This window comes from Penicillium samsonianum (assembly GCF_028829775.1).
Source record: "Penicillium samsonianum strain IBT 33392 chromosome Unknown utg000001l_segment0_segment0, whole genome shotgun sequence".
NCBI classification, from domain to species: Eukaryota; Fungi; Ascomycota; class Eurotiomycetes; order Eurotiales; family Aspergillaceae; genus Penicillium; species Penicillium samsonianum.
This window is the reverse complement of record NW_026643259.1, coordinates 578,120-596,303: the sequence shown is the minus strand read 5'-3', so window position 1 is coordinate 596,303 and position 18,184 is coordinate 578,120. Positions and strand designations below refer to the sequence as shown.

Sequence of the window (18,184 nt, the reverse complement as noted above, 5' to 3'; positions counted from 1 at the left end):
GATCAAGAAGCGTGATACATGATGCAATCGACATCGAAAAGAAACTCCCACATCTCCGCCAGTGTCTTCTCAGGCACGGGCCGGTCACCCATAGCTACCACATAATCAAGAATAAATTTGAGGACAAAGGGAACTTGAGATCATTGGGATGGATGTCTGAAGTCAACAATGGTCCAATGTGCCCAGTGTTTTGGAGTCATACTTGGAGTGAGACATCGGAGAATATCAAAGCAACGGAATTCTTTCAGGAATATTTCAAGCTGAGAATTCTAAATGCCAATATAGCATGGCCCCCAGTATTGTATATAGAAGTAAGACAAGTCGCAACTTGCACCAGTTCGCAGTAATCCAGCACCAGCACCATACCTACCGCCACGCAAACGAAATCCTGGAGATGCGTGAAAAAAACAAAACAAAAAAACAAAAATCCTACCACTCTACCAGCAATTCTCGAGCGTTTAAATAAATTTAATAATATCCTTGAACTCATCAAGCAGATCAATGCCATCGTCGTGCCATGCTGCAGTCAAATCCATTCGACCGCCGAACACAGGAGAAACAGCAGCGACAGGAGACGCAGGAGAAACAGGAGACGTAGGATGCTCAGGTCTCAGTGGTTGTTCATCGTTCAAAGTGTTTGAAGCGTGAACCTGTAAAGCGGAAACAAAGGGGCTTTCCTTCACCCGCTTTTTGTGTTCTTCCGTTTGAGTTTCGTCTTGGCTCGCCTTCCGTTTCAGGTTGGGGGGTTTTTCTGATCTTGTTGTGAGTGGCGATGTGCTCTGCTTGACTGAAGACTTCTTGTTTACTGTCATTGGCAACTCCGTTGAGTCTGGTGGTGTGTCATCTGGGATCTCAATTATCTCGTGTTGGGGCTTGGGAGTTGATCGCTTAATTTGGTCTTTTCGAGGGAGATCGGGCCGTGAAGCAGAGGGCGAGGACGAGGGGTCTGTAGGCTTCGTCTCAATGATCGGAACATCTGTGATATTGCTCTTCGCCTGGTCATCCACCACTGGAGAAACCGACGTTGCAACCCCTGATCCCCTGTTCCTGAGAAGACGCGATGGCGACGGTAGATCATCAAAGTTTTCATCGCCATAATCACTGGAGAGGGGGTTTGAAGGACTCTTTTCCCGCTTTCTCTTATACGAGGGAATGTTCTTGTCCTTCTCTGAAAGGACAGACCTTTCTCGACATATCTTCTTCTGTCCAGCTTGTGAAGTCGACATCTTCTTCGCCTTTGAAACATGATCGTCATTCTTAGGCCCCGTGACGCGTTGTTTGGCCACTTGGTTTTGCGAACTCAAGTTAGTGGTTGGAGGTGCTTTCGTGATACTGGCGGAGATAGTGAGTTGATTGAAACCGGCTTCCTTTTGAGTCCCGGGGATGGTCCGCTTTGGTGGCTTCGCGGGCTTTTCCAAACCCTCGCGGCAGCAGAAATGTTTGCAGCTGGAATTATTAGCTTAGCAATAAAGAAAGCAATGATTCTCTCAAACCTTGTTTTGTCTTTGCATTTGTGGTTGCAAGCCCATTTGCCATTCGCAAGCCGGACTGGTTCGTACTCGTCTTCTGGCTTGTCCATATCCACCGCCCAGTCATCTTCTCGTGAATTTGCGACCTTCGGCACTCCCTTGGCTGGACTCGGTGGCGTTGAATCAATCGAGAACCAATATATGTCGTCAAACTGTTGAGGTTGTGGCTTTGTAGATTCCTTCGCTTTGCCGCGGCGTTCATTCGCAACGAGGAAATCATCGAGTTGCAGGTCATCGCCATCAAAATTGTCCGCGTCCCGCCGAGGCTTGGTCTTGATACCAGTCGTATCTCGTTCGTGGGTTCGAGATGTGTTGGTCTTCGGTTTCTCTGCATCCTTGGAATTCAAATTCCCCTTGGGTTGACGAGATGGTAGGTTCGAGGTTTCAGTATTTTGAGCATTGGCATTCTTATCTCGCATAGCAGCAAAGAGGTGAGTTGGCAGGTTAGGCCCGAGCTCAGCTTTTCTCGCTGTCCCCGCTGGAAAATTGTCAGTATGAATATAGGTGATGCACAAAGACAAAAGCAGAAGGAAGTGTCGCTTTTCTTCACGTTCAAAAGTCTTACCGATTTCATCGCACATAACATGACACACAATGACATGGTCCGCACTCGTCAAGTCCGCGGTGAGTCCAAATTCCAATTTCTCTTGGAGCTTGTTTGCACTGGAAGGGCATCAGCATTTGCCTATAACGAAATAACTGGATGAAAATCTCACCTCATGCGTCTAAAATCGATCATATGGCCATCGGACCTCTCTATCAAGCAACACACGTAAACAGGCCGACGTTGGAAGTACGTCGGGATCTTGTCGTTCATGAACGCGACTTCAACCTTGAAGCGGAGATTGACACGATTGATTTTCACGTCCTGTATCGCACGTTAGCAAAATAATATTTACTATCATAACAAATTGCAAACCTTTGCAAGTATCTTTACAGAAACCCGCAGTTTGGGGAACTCCTTCAATCTCGAAAGCAATTTTGACCCGAAAGGCGGATTCTTGCTAAGAACCATCTCAATCTGATGAGCCTCCGCACATTCCAGCCCTTCAATACTGGTAATCCCAGCCGCAGCCAACTTCCGAACTGCGACAACTCCCACTTGCTCGATCTGCTTCATTTGGAGAGGCGAGTGGTCCCAGACCTTTGCTCCGAAGCTCCGGGCGAGTTCAAGAGCACTGCGGATCGTGATTGAGTCGCCGCGGGCGATTTGACAGTCGATCAGACAGCGGATTAGTCGGTTGACATGTGCAAAGACTAAACTCTTGTCTTGCTGGAATGTGAATTTGAGCTTTTGGAGTTGCTCATTATCGGGATACTCGATTGCCCCTAGTTCGGATTGGAGGAGTAGTGAGATCTTGTGTGCTGGGAGAGCCAGGTCGACCTTGATGGGGAAACGAATGCCTGGGTCACGGTTTATCTCTCGGTAGAGTGATTTCTCGCCGGCTTTGAGGCGGATCTCGCGGAATTCATCGGCTTGTGCGATCACGTTAAGCTGGAATAGTAATGTCAGTTGAGGTTCTTTTATTTCAGCAATCTAAGAAGAACAGACTCACAGTTTCAGACAAGGTTGCTTTTGACTTCAGCGACAATAGCACTTTCATGGTCTCGAACTGGACGTAGTACCGAGCCATAGCTTCGCCGAACTGGGTTGAACAAAGGCTCTCAGCTTCGACCAAACCACATTTCCGAAGGAGATCGATATCCTTCTCACATATCTGGCGAAGCAATTCGTCCTCGTCTTCCTTGTTTGCACCTTCTTTGAGCTTGTAGTGCGTCGGATTTCGACGAAGTCTCACAAACAAGAATGTACCAGCAAGCCATTTGACAGCCGATTCGACGTCCGAGATATTGCCCAGGCCAATCTCAGCGTTGAGGTGATCAATCAAGTTCAAATGCAAGCAGCTCTCCAGACTCTCAGACCCCTGAGCCAGTCGCTCGTAGTGAGTTACACGTTCCTTCCTGGTCAGTATGACTGCTGTCGCACTGTTGTCAAATTGAGGTCGGCCCGCGCGGCCGAGCATCTGCATCATCTCCAAATCTGAATACTCCTTGCAGCCTCCATCTTGCCAACTGACAGTGTTTTTGATTATGACGAGGTGGCAAGGCAGGTTTATTCCAACTGCAAGTGTAGATGTGCAGCATATGACGTTAATGTGCCCTTCTCTGAAGCCTGTCTCAACAGTGTGGCGATCAGCCGGGCCCAAACCGGCGTGGTGAAATGCTACACCAGCAGGAAGTGTTGCTACTTCTAATTAGCATGTGAGTCTAGAAAAGAGCTCAGATTCTTACTCTTGAGATCCTCGTTATGAGCTTCGAGACGCTTCTTGGGTTCTTTCCAAAGCCTGGCGGGTGGATTCGTCAATGTAAAAAGCCGAGCCAATTCTTTCGCCGTCGCGAGCGATGAGTTCCGTGTGCAACAGAATATCAAGATGGGCTTCTGGCATGAATGCATTCCGATCACTTCGGGTAACCTTTTCAAGCTCCAGTCAGTATACCAAACGAGTAACTCAGAAAGAAGGAAGAGATAGAAACAGAAAAGGATCCAACAAGACTTCAAAAAAAAGGCCACATACTTTGAACCGCAGACTTTATCAAATGCAAAGTCATTCAAACTAGACGCATACCCATAGACAACCTTCTTCAACTCGACAGGACGAAACTCCTCGCCGAAATGCTCCCGATGCGCAGGAACATGCTGGTTTGTCGCATCCTTCCCAAGCCAAGTAGCAATATCCTCGGAGTTAGGAACAGTAGCACTCAGCGCCACGAATCGCACATTCGATCCGATATTCTTCATCCGAGAAACCACAGCCTCAAGCGTAGCTCCACGCGTCTCCTTCAGAATGTGCACCTCGTCAATGAGAAAGAGCTTCACAAGCTGCATTAACTTCATATGATCTTTCCATTTCCGAGTCATGCTATCCCACTTCTCGGGCGTTGTGATGATTATCTGGCTGCTTTGGACGTTGCGCAGTTGCATGTGGTCCGTGTCTCCAGTCAGTTCTGCGCACTTGAGATTCAGGCTGGAGAACTTGGAGTGCCAGTCTCGGAAGCGCTCGCTGCAGAGGGACTTTGTAGGTGCTTGATAGACGACTTTAAAGCGTTGGTCTTTGAGGGTGTTCAAGAGTCTGCAGATGGCCAATTCCATCACCACTGTCTTGCCGCTGCCGGTTGGTGCGGACAGGACGATATTTTCATTGCTATTATAAACGGACTGGAAGGATTTTGATTGAATTGCATTAAAAAGAGGAAACGGAAACATCGAGCGGTAGTTTTCCGGTAGGTCATTTACTGATACGAGGACGATTCCCCGCACAGAGGGCGGGATGTTACTGAATAGACGTTGTCTATTGCCAGTCAAAGCCTCGGGGCTCAGCTGACCTATCGGTTCCTGCGGTGAAGACTGACTGGTCTCATCACGGTATGGACAACGATTTGTCTCTTGGCCGCGCTGACCCATCCGCATTCCATCCTTTTTCTGCAGGAACGAAGCCAGCGGACTCGAGGGAGGCCCTAGTACAGGGTCCGACGAGCTGGACGCATTCCGAGAAGAAGCGATGTTCGAGCTTGCTACTACTTGTCAATGCCAAACCAACAAGACAGAAACACCAGCACTCATATACAAACAACTCACGTTGGAAGAACCGAGAGAATTGTGCTGGCTGTAGACCAGGCTGACGAGACGCCTGAAGTGGCGTAGATATAGGAATTCCAATTCCTGAATCTTGAATTGCCTCCTCTCTATCCTCTGAGGCTAGGAGCTCGAGGTCTAGTTTCCATCAGCACCCGCCATGATGATAAGCCGGCAGACTTACCAAAAGCATCCAATTGAGGGTCCTCATCATGAGCTGATGATGCCAGGCCATTGAAGGGCTTTCTGGGAGATGGGCTGCTGTGTTGCAGCTGATGGGAACCTTCGATGAGTCTCTGGTCGATGATACCTGTTCTACTACTCTTGGACGGGGAGGAGGCATTTGTGCGCCTCTGAGAGGGCAATTGAAAGGGTTTAAGATTGGTGGTCTGATTGTTTCTTCGCATTTTGAGATGCGCTCTTAATGATTGGGATTGAATGTGGGAGTTGCAGTGATGGATTGCAAAGTGTCTTGTTCCAAGGTCCATGATCCCGATAACGTGACAGCACGTGGACTGGACCACCCCATACCTTTGTGATATATGAATATACTGTAGCGGTGCCTTTTCAAAACCAGCAAGAATAGGAATTGTCAAGTATGGTGGGGTATATCAAAGTGTTTCATTGCTTCGTATATAGGCATACATGAGCCAACACCGGCAAATATCTTCACAGTAAGAGGACATGCAAATTTGGACATCGAAGAGTAGCTAGCTCCAAATTAGGAGCGGCATCAATAATAGTAAAAAGGGTCGCGGTGGGCGGCTTTCTTCAAGACCGCACTTACATCCGCATCTATCAGGTATCCAAAATCATTTCCCGTAAAGAAGCATCTCATCACGTAGGCCAATATCAATGTGCATAGCGAGTTACAGCAATCATTTCTCATCGAAATAGCTCGCGCTTGCATTCCGGCTAGAGCTTACTCTAGTATGGCCTGGTACTGGTGAGGTGGGACGGGATGACGAAATGCCATCAGAGAGAAAGGGTGAGGTTGGAAGTTTGATAGAAAAGTCGTTGGGAGGCGCCACGGGGGAGCCCTCGGGACCTGCGGGGTCCTTTTCGTACGCGTCGACGCGGATTGGAGGCGGACGCGAGGCACCCATGGCAGGGTTGAAGGTGGGGTTTCCATAGTAGTGGGTTGCTACCAGGACTGCAGCCGAGCCCAGGAAGAACTATAATGTCCCAGTCAGTCTTGTTCGGAATGTTCATGTCGGGGGGCGGGGAGCTGGAATAGATGCTAGGAAGTGTTAAAAGGGCAAGGGACGTACGCTTGCAGTAACCTCAAAGTCAAATAGCCAGATGCTTCCAACAATGCTCAAAATTATGTTGGCAGTTGTGGCCAAACTCCTTGCATCCTTCTGCGCGTGGCTGACGTAGAATGCAGAAACGATACCACCCAAGGCCTGGATGATTATGGTAGACCACACCGCCCAATTGTAGCCCTGGAAGAAGCCATCTTCAGCGATTTTTTCGCCATCCCGGAAGACAATTCCAATGAAGAGAGCCGGGAAAATGGAGTAGACAGCTAATTGCACATTGCGGACCCACAGCGAGATATGGTTCGCGCTATCCTTTAGGACTTTCTCGAAATAAATACCCGCAAGTCCAGAAGCCAAAGACGCTCCGATGGTCGCAAGGAGACCAATTGCGGTGTTCAAGTGTGGGTCAGCGGTCAGAATATCCTCTTCGATACCTTCGTATGTTGCAGACCGCTTTTGCAAACTGCTCCCAGAACCAGCACCTTGCTTGACAGCCCTCCACTCCTCCAATGATCGAGGGAAATGGTGACTAGCATGATCATCCTGCAGCATCTGCTCGGGGCTAGCATCGGGGATTTGCACCAACGCCACGCCCACAATGAGAAGTAAAAGCAGGCCCCACTTGCGGGGAGGGATGCTCCGTTTCAGGAGCATCAGACCAAAGACCGCAGTGGTGAGGAACTTTAGCTGGAATGTAATCTGGAACGACGCAGCTCGTAGATTCGAGAGCGCAATGTACAGAAGGGAGTTGGACAAGACGTCGAGCCCGGCAGGGATAGCGAGTTTCCAGCTGTCGCCCGAGAACACGGCGCTTGTGAGGGAGAAAAAGAGGGAGGTGGCGGGCATGGAGGGTGGTGCGGTTTTTGAGACGTCATAGAGCGCCATTGTGAGGGAGATGGCCAGCTTGACCACTTCGACTAGGAAGACCGCCGTAGAGGTCAGGTAGCGTTTACCACCGGCGGGGGGCATGACTCGAGAATAATGAGCTAGCTGCAGTGTAAAAATACAATTAGCATCCCATCCTATTCCTATCACAAGAATTTCCACGTTGCGCAGAATGACTTACCAACACAAACGCAGTCGACTCCGCAGTCAACTAGAAAGAAACCAAGGCAAGTCAGCGAACAGTCCCCAAGACCGCAAAGGCCGTGTAATGCCCAACAAGCTCATACCAAAATCCATGGCGCAATATTGGCCGCAGCTCGCAGGCCAGACGGCTGGCGTTGGGCGCGATCTCCCATAACGAAGTACTATGTAGTAGGTCGCGTGTTCCCTCTAAACAGTGGATAACGTATCCGCGAAAGGGGCACCAAGTGCAATCCCTAGTCCGGTGAATGTGGTAAATGGGCTCAGTAGAGGGAGCGACAAGAAAAGTGTGGTACGATGTAGAGCAAACTGCAAAGTCCCAATTCGCGAACCAGGGGTGTGGGTTGTTCTGGAGATCTTCCCTTTTAGGTCTCGATAGGGTTTCCCGAGGGCGATCGCAGGCGATGTGGGTGGCTGGGAGGCGAAGGAGAGGATGGGCGTCGGCTGACTCCACTGTATGAAGGAGGGTACTTCAAAGAACTTAAAAAAGAACTTAAAGGAGAAAAGGAACGGAGGATGGTAGAGTGCTCAGGAAGCAATAATCTGGGGTTATAGACGAGAAGGTCGGCGGTCAGGGTGTGGATCGCTGTAGAGTCACAAGCCAGCGTTCAACCTTGGAAGTCTCTGCAATAGGTAAATGGTGTGTACAAATATACAAGTACCTTGTTTTTGGGAATCTCATATCATATTTGCACTGTTTTGGACTCGATTTTGGCCAGCCCCTTAACCTGGAGAGGTGTTGTGATCGATGACGTCGAGCAAAGGGCCTCTCCACCAGCCCATCCACAGCCCCCATTGTTATTCCTCGCATGTCGTCATTCGTCAATAGTGTCTATTTCTCTATTATTCTAAACCCTCATTTATAGAAATCTTAAAAGACAACTTAAAAGACATCCAAAAAGAAACTAAACAAATATTTATAGAAAATTTATAAAAGACAAGATGTTCAGATTCTCCAAGTCTTATATCGTCAAGTATAGAGGTCGGACTATTTTGTTTCCATATAAGTCAGTAAATTAGTAAAGGTAAACTTCTCGATAGGAGGTTGATATAACAATTCAAGCACTCTATCGAGTTAGAGATTACCTCTAAGAAATATGAGCGGTGAATCATAAAAGCCGATAGGACCAAAGTCCCTAGTGATCACTATGCACCGCGATATCCGACTCAGGCTATGCTAGGCCGCTATTTTGGGGCAGAAACTAGGTGGAGAATCGGACAAGAATATTGCACAGGTTGGGTTGATGAATTGATGATCATTGAGAATATGAATGTCAACAGTCGTGAGCCTGAAATAATGAAATCGTAAGAAAGGTACGAAAACCACCCTAGTAAAACATGATAGCAGGTATAGAAGCCCGCGTGTGAACGCTAATTCAAAAAGTAATGAAACAATAGTGAGAAGAAATAAACAAGAGGGTGGGTCATGTAGGAAATGGACAAGTGTGGTCTATGTGGTTGGGTAAACAGAAGCTTGGAGCAATGTGCTGCAAGATGCAATCAAGTCAAGGAAATGTAGGAAAGACTGTGAGGATTAAACCAAGTAGGAATACAGAGAAAGAGAAGAGTGAAATAGGAAATGTAAGGGGTGGAGTGAGAGTATTGGGTATCAGGGGCCAAGCGATCAGTGCACAGAAGCGATTTTGGCGCTTTCCTGGTTCCAATCAAAGTCGAAAGACCAGAGAGGAAGACCGTTGTTGCGTTTTGGCTCACCGCCATCATCTAACAGGATAGCCTCGCTACTATCTGTGCGACGGCGGGTGTGCTGCTTCTGGTCTTCGGGGATGGCAGGCGGGGGTCCTCTTGGGGGAGGCTTCGGGGAGGGAAGCGGCGAGAAACGATGAATTGGCAATGTGGGGGTCAGCGGCGAAGCACCGCTGGTAGAAGGGGAGGGTAAGCTCTCAGAATACTCCCCACTGGCACGAGAAGAGAAAACTGCAGTGCGGGGTTTCCGTTCACTATCCGAACCCGAACTTTGGGAGGGCGTTCCATCTTTGTATTGGGTAGCACCCTTTTCGGACCGGACGTCGAATGGCGGGAATACATTGCTGAGACGCAAGAATGAGGTGTCAGATCCGCAGAAGGAATCGCGGGGTGGGCCGGAGGCCAGTGATCTTCGGTCCGCTCCGTGAGCATTGAACAGACTGGGTGTGACCTTGCCCTTTCGAATACGCATCGCCTCGAGAAGATCTTGCTCTTGGCGGGTCACAGCGATTACACGACTCCTCCGGTTCAACTCTTTCAACTCTGCGGGGGAGCGGAGAGGCTGCTGTGGGAATTGCGCCAGAATCTCATCCGGGATAGTGGGAACTCCGCTCGAACGGTGAGTTTGGGTGGTTCGTCCAGTTGTCTGAGAAGCCTTGCCATTCGAGGTTTGAGAAACCTTTCGTGGGCGAGCTACTGGCACTGGCAGGCTCTTTTCGGTTTGGCGGGAGCCACGGGTGCTAGTCGAGAGTGTCCGGTCAAAGCGTCTTACCGCCGTGGCAGTGGTTGCCTGGGCAGTGGAAGCCGTGTAGACCTGGGGCTCGTATTCGTCGTAAGTAGCCACACTGTCTCTTCTAGGCTTGTTCATATTGCGCTTGGACTCGGTGGTTGGAGTTTGGTCCTCGTCATCCTCGTCCTCTGAGGAAGAGGAGAGGCAAAGCATACTGGTGTTTCGCAGATCTTTGTTTTTCAAGGTACTTTTGCTGCTCTTTTTGGTCAACGAGCTCTTCTCGCTCTTTGATTTTGACTCATTGGTCTTCCAAGATTCCTGGGAAGTGCTCAAGCCTCGACCACGCCTTGGGTCTGGACATGAGGCAGGACTCAAGTACGTCTCCTTCGGTCGAGAGGGGCTGTGAGCACGTCTCGAGCTCTCCCGAGGTTCCTGGGGGCGTTGCTGTTCTGGATGCAACTGCTCTCGGCTGGTGGTATACATGCTCGAGCGACTCAAAAGTGATCGTCGCCCCGCATATCTATCCAGGGCTAAATCGATCTCACTCGTTCCTACCGTCCTCTCAAGTGATTGCTCTAACCACTCGTTATTTTTGCTCTCTGCGATTGAAGGCAAATCCGAATTATCCACACCATGCTTGGGTGGGTCGTTTTTGGTGATCGAAGATCGGCGAGGAGGAGGTGGGTCGACATATCTCCTCGTAGTAGAGTTGCTCGTACCACCGGTCATCCTTTCGATCTTGTTGAAAGAGGTATCCGGGACCACTGTAGAGACGGGAGAGGGGGAGTTGACCATTCGGTGGGGGGACAGAAGTGTTTGTGGTGGGGGATTCCGCGGCTTCGGGAACAAGACGGAAAGATCAATTTTCGGAGGACGCATCTTCCGCTTGGATTCCTTCGGTGGATCTTGAGCCTGCGTGTATGTCACTTGTGGCTCACTGCCGAGTTCGTGCCGTACTCTAGGCTGGAGTCCTTGGTTCTTGGATGATTTGGTCGATTTGATCGATTTGGTCGATTCTTTCGAGCTGAAGTAGGAGAAAAGGGTGGATGAGGAACCGGAATGGTGAACTTTTTTCGACGGCTTGGGAAGCGGCGGCGCAGCCTCCTGCGATCGGTAGTCATGGCCTAGCAGAGGCGATGAGGCCCGTACGCGAAGGTTTTGATCGGGAATCAGATTATTGTCTGAAGAGCGCGGAAACGGAACGAAGCCGGTGCTCTGTTTCGGAGCATTATTTGGCTTAACAAAGCTCGGTCGGCGTACATTTGGAGGCTCCTGCCACCCGCCATGTTCCGTGGGGAGTGAGATATCGGTTCCGAAAAATCTTTGGGCTTTCGAGGTTCGCCGGTCGGTTCGGGACTGTTCCTGGGTATTCATTGGGTCGTGTTGTGCCGGTTTGCGACTCGATGTTCGAAGCGGCACATGGACCGGTGTGAGTTCTCGGTGTCCCATGGTGGGAGAGGCAATGGCAAGTTCAATTGCTCATGAAATCGTACGATGCGATGGGGTTATGGGCTCCTAGTGCACAAAATATGTGGCCTGAGCGGGGGGTCTTAGGTGGTTCAAGTATCCTCTCGCTTCCGTTCCAATCTACTCCACCAAATTAGTTATATTAAGTCTGCAATCTAGGGGAAATTGGACTGAGCCTTAACGTACCTGAAAATAGAAATAAATGTTTGTTGTTTTAAGGATTGACTCGGGATTGAGGAAGGGAACAGGTATAATCTTTTGTAAAATAAAAGATCCGAGCGAAATGCGGGACAAGATGGGGTTGGGAAGTTTTTTGTATGTTGTACGACGGCCTGTACAGCCCTGGAGAGTAACCAGGCAAATAATTTAGAAGGATTCCCTTTTCACATGGGCCTTAAAGGGGGAGACTCCACAGATGTCTTGAACAAAATCCTTATAGGCTGAGAAGCAGTGTTTCATTTATTCCAATTTTAATTTGGAGTGGAGCACGGCATCTCAAGAGCTGATCGACAGAGATTAGAAATAGTTTGTACGGAGCACCTAGGTATGGAATACGGAGGGCAATAGGACGTGATATCCAAGGTTGCTTGTGATAGTGAATTTTGGTCTCAGGGGTTAGTTACCTTGTATCCTACATAGGTATACATATCATGTTATATAACACGCATTTGCATCACACTATTATTGTTGGTCATGTACGGGGGAGTACTCCGTACTGTTGGATCTCCCTTTAGGAGATTTAACCCCTTACTGCGGCATCAACCTAATAATCAACTCCCCGAACCTGAAGAACGTGGGTGTACAACATAGGCTTTCTCCCTATTCTCCGTGGATTACACTATCGACGCCTCCCACGAAATCCTTCTAACATCCTTGCCGTCATTAATTGGAATTATTTACTCCGTACTCCATATGCTCCACTCATTTAGGTACCCAATCACCTCCTCCTATCCACTGGCATGGATGCTTTTTTCTAATCATACGGAGCTATCGCCAGAATGTGGAGTCTAGTCAAGGCTAGAGCCAGAAACTATGGAGTATCCATAGTTGAGCGATTGCACCAATTCACCTGCGGTCGCATCTGAGAGCCCAGATCGACAAATCGATCGTACACCGGCCCAATGCGCAGGAGCGAAGTCCTCTGAGATCTCGTTATTCAAAAGGCTCCAGTATTGTAGATGAGGCCCGCCCCACTCCCGAGGTCAATGGGCTAGGTGACAAATACCAGCCCGTGTACCTCCGTAATCACCCTCTTGGACCTTGAGCCAGTGAGGTTTCGACTAAGAATACTCGCGTTTCCATGGTAGCCTTCGCATATGCACGTACACAGGCCCCCACAGGAACTGGTAATGATCGACCTACATGTGGGCTCTTCCTTTAAACTCAACCTTCGCTTGTGCCGCTCGGGGACGAACTGAGACATTAATCTGATCGTTTGCGGCTGACAGCTTGACAGTCAATGGCTATGAATAAGTCGCGAAGACGCTCTACACCGGGGACCTATATTGTAAGAGTCAGTACCGAACATGGTACAGAAGTAATCTCTCAAAAAACCAAGAGGCACAGAAACTATAAACAAACTCTATATTGCAACCCAGCCCATGTGCCGCATCCTAGACCCACGAGGCGGAACAAGCAGTGATGATACTCCGGGGGCGCAATTTCACTGAGATCGAGATCCCTGCCCGAGATCGATTGGCCGACCGCCGATCAACCTCCCTATACGTGATTAGCGGATTTCGGTCTCGCTCCGATGAATTGCGTGCAGACCAACAGTACATATGTACGGAGTACTATGTATGGCGATCGAAGAAAAAAGCAAACACGTCCAAAAAACCGTTAGAAAAACAGGATAAAAATACTCCGTACGCCACATTTTACCCCAAGACCAGTAAACGGAACACGCTATTGAATCCAGGCTAGTGGTTTGGCAGGTGTCTAGGTCAAATGGTCAGGCGGATAACCCCTGATGGTCGCCAATAGTCGACTCCAATAGCCTAGTTTCGTTCCAGGGTTTGGGATACGCTCTATTGTCGATCTATTGTCTTCTATGCAGATCATGGAACCAAAATCATGGAAATCAGTGTTCTCCTCCACATTTCACATCCCACTTTCCAAATGTTGAGTCTTTACATCATTTTGGGACAAAAATTCAAAAATTCACAAAAATGCACAGAAACCCCTGGTTGGCATATCCAAGTAGGTAGGATGTTGGGCCAAAAGAAGCAGGAGGAAAATAAAACATGGAGAGTTATATGAAAGAATAACTATAGAAGAGCTTCCATCGCAGGGATTCTATTTTCATACCGTCAAGCTAGCTACGTATCTACTTACTCTAATATGATGTGCATGAAAAACTACAGTCTTCTGGACTGTGCTGATTCGAAACAACCCAGTATTCTGGAAGAAGTGGGTATCCATAAATTTGGGAAACACTAGTGAACTCTGTATACTGCGATCATTCCTCTATCTGAGCTTCATCTTCTTAACCCCCGAGAAACGACATCATCCTCAATTCCTTCTTCATTTAACGAATCCAACATCCGCTTCCACACGCTGTTTGAGGTCTGTCCCTCGAAGAAATACCCATTGGCAGAAGGGTTAGAGCGCACCCGCTCCCAAAGTTTAGGTTGCCAGCGAGGGTCGATGGTTTCATACCACTCAGCAGACTCACTCATGTGAGTGTACAAGATGGGTATACCAGACCGAGACCAATGCGAGCGAATCAAGGGCTGGGGGATAGGAGGCGATATTTCATACTTCTCGGTAATTAAATCATGTATCCTTGTCGCGGAGGTATGGAGTCACTTACATATTCCCGGATGAGCAACATCGGGTCCAATATTTCACTGTAAATAGTGTTGCAGGATGGGATGGTCCTATTGAGCCAGAATTTGGAGCTCCCTGTCTTATGGTACTTTTTCATCTTCCTCATATCGGCTGATTTCAAAATGCCAAGTTTCCGGAGACCGTGGACTGCTGCACGAGCCTCGTCGTCGCTGCAGTCTAGATGATATTAGGTAAATGTTTGGAAGAATGAATGGCAGTTGTTCTTACTAAGGTGTGCAGCTAGGTGCCAATTTAAAGTTGGTGTTACCCCCTCAATAAGGACAAATTGCACTGCTCTGCGCATTCGGATAAGCTTAATGAGTTCTTTCATCAGATTACCATCAAAGTCGTATCCGATCAAGCAGCTGTAACAGTAGTGTATATCTGGAATTCGTTTGTCCTTTGCTGAATAATAGCCATAGCACAGGGTGTGCTGCCAGTCCTTGCAATTGGCACATTGTACCTTCCAAGATTGATTAGAACTGACGACTTATTTGATAGCAGAGCTTCTTGACTTACAGACTTGCTGGGCTTGAAGTTCCAAGTGTTGCACTCACACCGATAGTGACGCCAATCCTTATGCCCATACTTGGTCATGCCTCCACTTGACCCAGGCTGATTCTTTTTGTTCTCCTCGTCTAGCTTCTTGACAGCACCCTGGCGATTCTCGACATAGTGCAGCGTCCTCGCTTTGACAGTGGGTTTTGAACCCGCATCTTGCAAGCGACGAATGTATTTAGGCGGGGAAAAGTTTTTTCGAGACTCTTGACGAGCCATAGAAAGGTAAATGCCCTCGCGGCTAATGGGAAATGTTGCATAATCTTCCTCCTGTGACCAATTGAAAGGTACCATGGATTTTCTCGAGCGATCAGGGTCATCCATTTTCCTGAGCAAATCGGTTTCTGAGAAGTCGCCTAAATCAGCCTCGACGGACTCAGCCACTGACTGAGCCTTTTTGTGCATCCAAGACTGACAGGATTCTACGTCTTCTTGCTTGAAGAAGATTCTGCCCTCCACTCTATTCTCCGTCTATTGGAAATCAGCACTCGTTCAATACTTTGAATAGGAGTGGTAGTAAAGGCAAACTGACATATCGCCGTGATTCTCTACTGTTCGCCCTTCCACCTATCGAGGCGGCCGCAGCGGGCATGTAATAGAGAGCTTTGAGCTCTATCTTAGAGAGTACTGCGTCTGTATCGAATGAATGATTTAGTCATCATGTAAACAAGGTGAAGCAAAGATGAATATATTTACCATCAGTGTCACTGGCAGTACTGTCATCCGTAAAGACATATATCTCCCCAACTACGTCCAACGGCATTTGAGCAGGTGTGGGAATCCCGACCTCGTCAGAACGGAGCACTGCATGGTCATCCGCTTCCTCCGCCGAAGGGAAGTGAGCCTCGCCACCGGGTGAGGTAGAAAGAAGAGAATTTACTCTCAAGCCGACTCTTCTATATGTTAGTGCTGAGCCCCGATTGAAAAGCAAATGTTAAGCAAATGAAGAAACAAAATAAGGAAACATACGTGTGAAATCCGCTGTCGACGCTTCCATAAAAGCGCCTCGTCCTCTCCCAGTACGAAGTCCGTGGATATTTAATGGTGTCGTCTTGGGAATCAACAAAGCCAGGCATATCGTAAGGTCCAGGACATTCCGGTTTGTAGAAGACGTGTATCCCCAAGCTGCGCTCGTCTGTTCAACTCGTGAGTGGCAACACCAGGAAATGGCAACAATAGAGTCAACATACTAGGCAATGCCGGGCTTTCAGCACACATCGTCCTCAATCGTCGGATGAGGGCCTTCCCGTCGAAAATCATATTACGCATGTTCGCTCGGTCATCATGGGGGCTGACAAAATCCATTCTTGGGCCGTTGGTTAGGCGATCTGCGGTGCCGCGCTCACCGGAATTTTGGAAGGTGAAGGTGTAAGATTCTAGAACCTTATTTGGCGAGTCTTTGTTTGCAATGACTGTAAACTGGACGGCATATAGGACGCCTCTTAGTAGAGCATCAAAGATGCCATTCTCCTAGAAGAGATGGATATTAGCACTACTCAATAAACATAAAGCTGTGGAGGGACTCACTAGAAGGTCGAGGAGTTGATCGGCTTCGTCGCTCATGTGTCTTTCAATCACCCATATGGGAACATATTCCGATCGGTTACGTGCGAAATTGCCCTTGCTCTTCCCATTTACAAAATGGGAATAGTTACACCGCTCGTGGAAGCGGTTTGATCGCAGAATCCGCTCGCTGAAGACATTCGTGGGCAATAATCCACTGAATTCTATATGTCAGAACGTGAATAGTACATTATTTGGGCCATGACTAACCGCATAAATAAGAGCGATGCGATCTATAAGACGCATATTAGATCACAGCCACAAAAGCATACACCTCGTAGGGAATTTGACTTACGGTCATGTGTAGTGTTATCTTCATCAACTCCAAGCTTTGCTCCTGTTATACCATAAGAGTTGGTTTCATCTCGGGTGCTATTGATTCAACATAGTTGATCCGAAGGGCTACTCACGATCACGGGAAACCGGTGGATTTTATCCGTTTGAATTTCGGACTGGGGTTCCCCAGACTCGGAGACAGCCTTTAAAGCTACAGTTTTCTTAGAGCGAGGCATGATTCTGGCAGTATGACTATGACAGACCGAAAACGAGGAATTGAACCTCATAATAAGAGAAGACGAGGATAGTATATTTCTATGCGGAATTTAGACAAAGAAGTACAGAGAAAAGTTTAGAACTATAAGCTCTAAGAATGAAATTTCTTTTACTTCAGTCGGTAGACGTTAACAAAGGAATACCATATATCTTGAAACATCTTGTGAATCAGCAAGTCTATTCATAGACACTGGAAGTAACGGCCACCCTCCAGGAATGTGGCCAAGTATGTAAGCATAGCTACACCTGCTCAGGTGGGCATAGAGCCTATGGTTCCATTGTGTTAGGGCCACAATAATCTAGCTATCCTTTTTTTTTTCTTTTTCCACACCAGCAATTCCTATCGAGTTTCCAGCGAACAAGGGGCCGAGTGATTCAACGTCAAAATGAATTCCTCTTCTCCATACAAACTGTCATCTGTCAAGTCAAGTGTAATACTGCGAGATAATTATCAACCAAGGATATCATGAGAGGCAGGGCTGAAGAGTCGCAGTACCGTAAAAGCAACCAAACCCTAAATAGATGTGGGGGCGGCCGAGACATTGCAGATATCGGCCGGTGGATATCCCACCTGGGTAGGATATGACTTGCATAGAGTAAGTATGTAGTAAGGGACAACAGACTGCAAGATGATTATTCCGTACCCCCTGTGCCTTGTGTCTTGTGCCCAATAACCCCCTGGTAGATAATTTCTTCAACATAACAATGAGATACCTCGTGCCAAGAAGCCACCCGGGGCACGCCCCCACTTCACGTGATATGTGGCGATAGCAAATCAAAAACCTGATAGTTAGAACTTGATTTGGATGAATAGGTTATGATATGTATCATTTAGGGGCAAATACCTAGGTGTATATATCATCCATTACGTTGTAGATGGTTTAGGCAAAAGGAACGTAAACCTGCTTATCTGAGTGTCATATTGTCATATCCTCGGTCCCACCTCTATCTGGTAATGATTTCTGCCACAGCAGATCCAGGGGGCGTTTCTCCAGGTTTCACGCTCGGATGATTTTGAAGTTGGCATCGATAGACAGTAGTCAAGTAGAATATTTAATATATGTATAAATAAGCTCTATGAAAATAGCAAAGGATCATGAAAAAAACCAAAATCAGAAATGTAGCACGTCGGGCCATGACATCGTCCACCCTACGGGAACCGGAATAAATGTTGTTCTCCGCCCCAACTCCTTGTCAGCCGCCACTGTTTCTTTCTCCCCTTCCCTTTGCTTCCTTGCTTCCATTATTTGTGTTTTGTTTCCCCCCCCTC

General features: G+C 48.1%; 4 protein-coding genes across 4 annotated transcripts; all 4 read right to left on the bottom strand.

The window, feature by feature from the left end:
• Positions 1–458: 458 nt before the first annotated feature.
• Positions 459–5,570, bottom strand: N7471_000233 (uncharacterized protein; the record flags this gene model as incomplete). The annotated part of the gene is made up of 10 exons (XM_057272954.1): positions 459–1,446; positions 1,494–2,007; positions 2,095–2,192; positions 2,246–2,397; positions 2,449–3,024; positions 3,086–3,774; positions 3,822–4,003; positions 4,106–5,102; positions 5,167–5,301; positions 5,348–5,570. The coding sequence occupies 10 exons, from the start codon at positions 5,568–5,570 to the stop codon at positions 459–461; spliced, it is 4,554 nt and encodes a 1,517-aa protein (XP_057141133.1).
• A 471-nt stretch (positions 5,571–6,041) lies between these two features.
• N7471_000232 (putative UDP-galactose transporter) lies at positions 6,042–7,666 on the bottom strand (the record flags this gene model as incomplete). Its single annotated transcript, XM_057272953.1, has 4 exons — positions 6,042–6,338; positions 6,435–7,415; positions 7,492–7,521; positions 7,598–7,666. The coding sequence occupies 4 exons, from the start codon at positions 7,664–7,666 to the stop codon at positions 6,042–6,044; spliced, it is 1,377 nt and encodes a 458-aa protein (XP_057141132.1).
• A 1,469-nt stretch (positions 7,667–9,135) lies between these two features.
• Positions 9,136–11,394, bottom strand: N7471_000231 (uncharacterized protein; the record flags this gene model as incomplete). Its single annotated transcript, XM_057272952.1, has 1 exon — positions 9,136–11,394. The coding sequence occupies one exon, from the start codon at positions 11,392–11,394 to the stop codon at positions 9,136–9,138; it is 2,259 nt and encodes a 752-aa protein (XP_057141131.1).
• A 2,495-nt stretch (positions 11,395–13,889) lies between these two features.
• On the bottom strand, positions 13,890–16,874 carry N7471_000230 (uncharacterized protein; the record flags this gene model as incomplete). Its single annotated transcript, XM_057272951.1, has 12 exons — positions 13,890–14,171; positions 14,225–14,418; positions 14,470–14,704; positions 14,761–15,270; positions 15,332–15,432; positions 15,496–15,692; positions 15,769–15,934; positions 15,990–16,269; positions 16,327–16,519; positions 16,573–16,595; positions 16,658–16,699; positions 16,773–16,874. The coding sequence occupies 12 exons, from the start codon at positions 16,872–16,874 to the stop codon at positions 13,890–13,892; spliced, it is 2,325 nt and encodes a 774-aa protein (XP_057141130.1).
• Between the last annotated feature and the right edge of the window lie 1,310 nt (positions 16,875–18,184).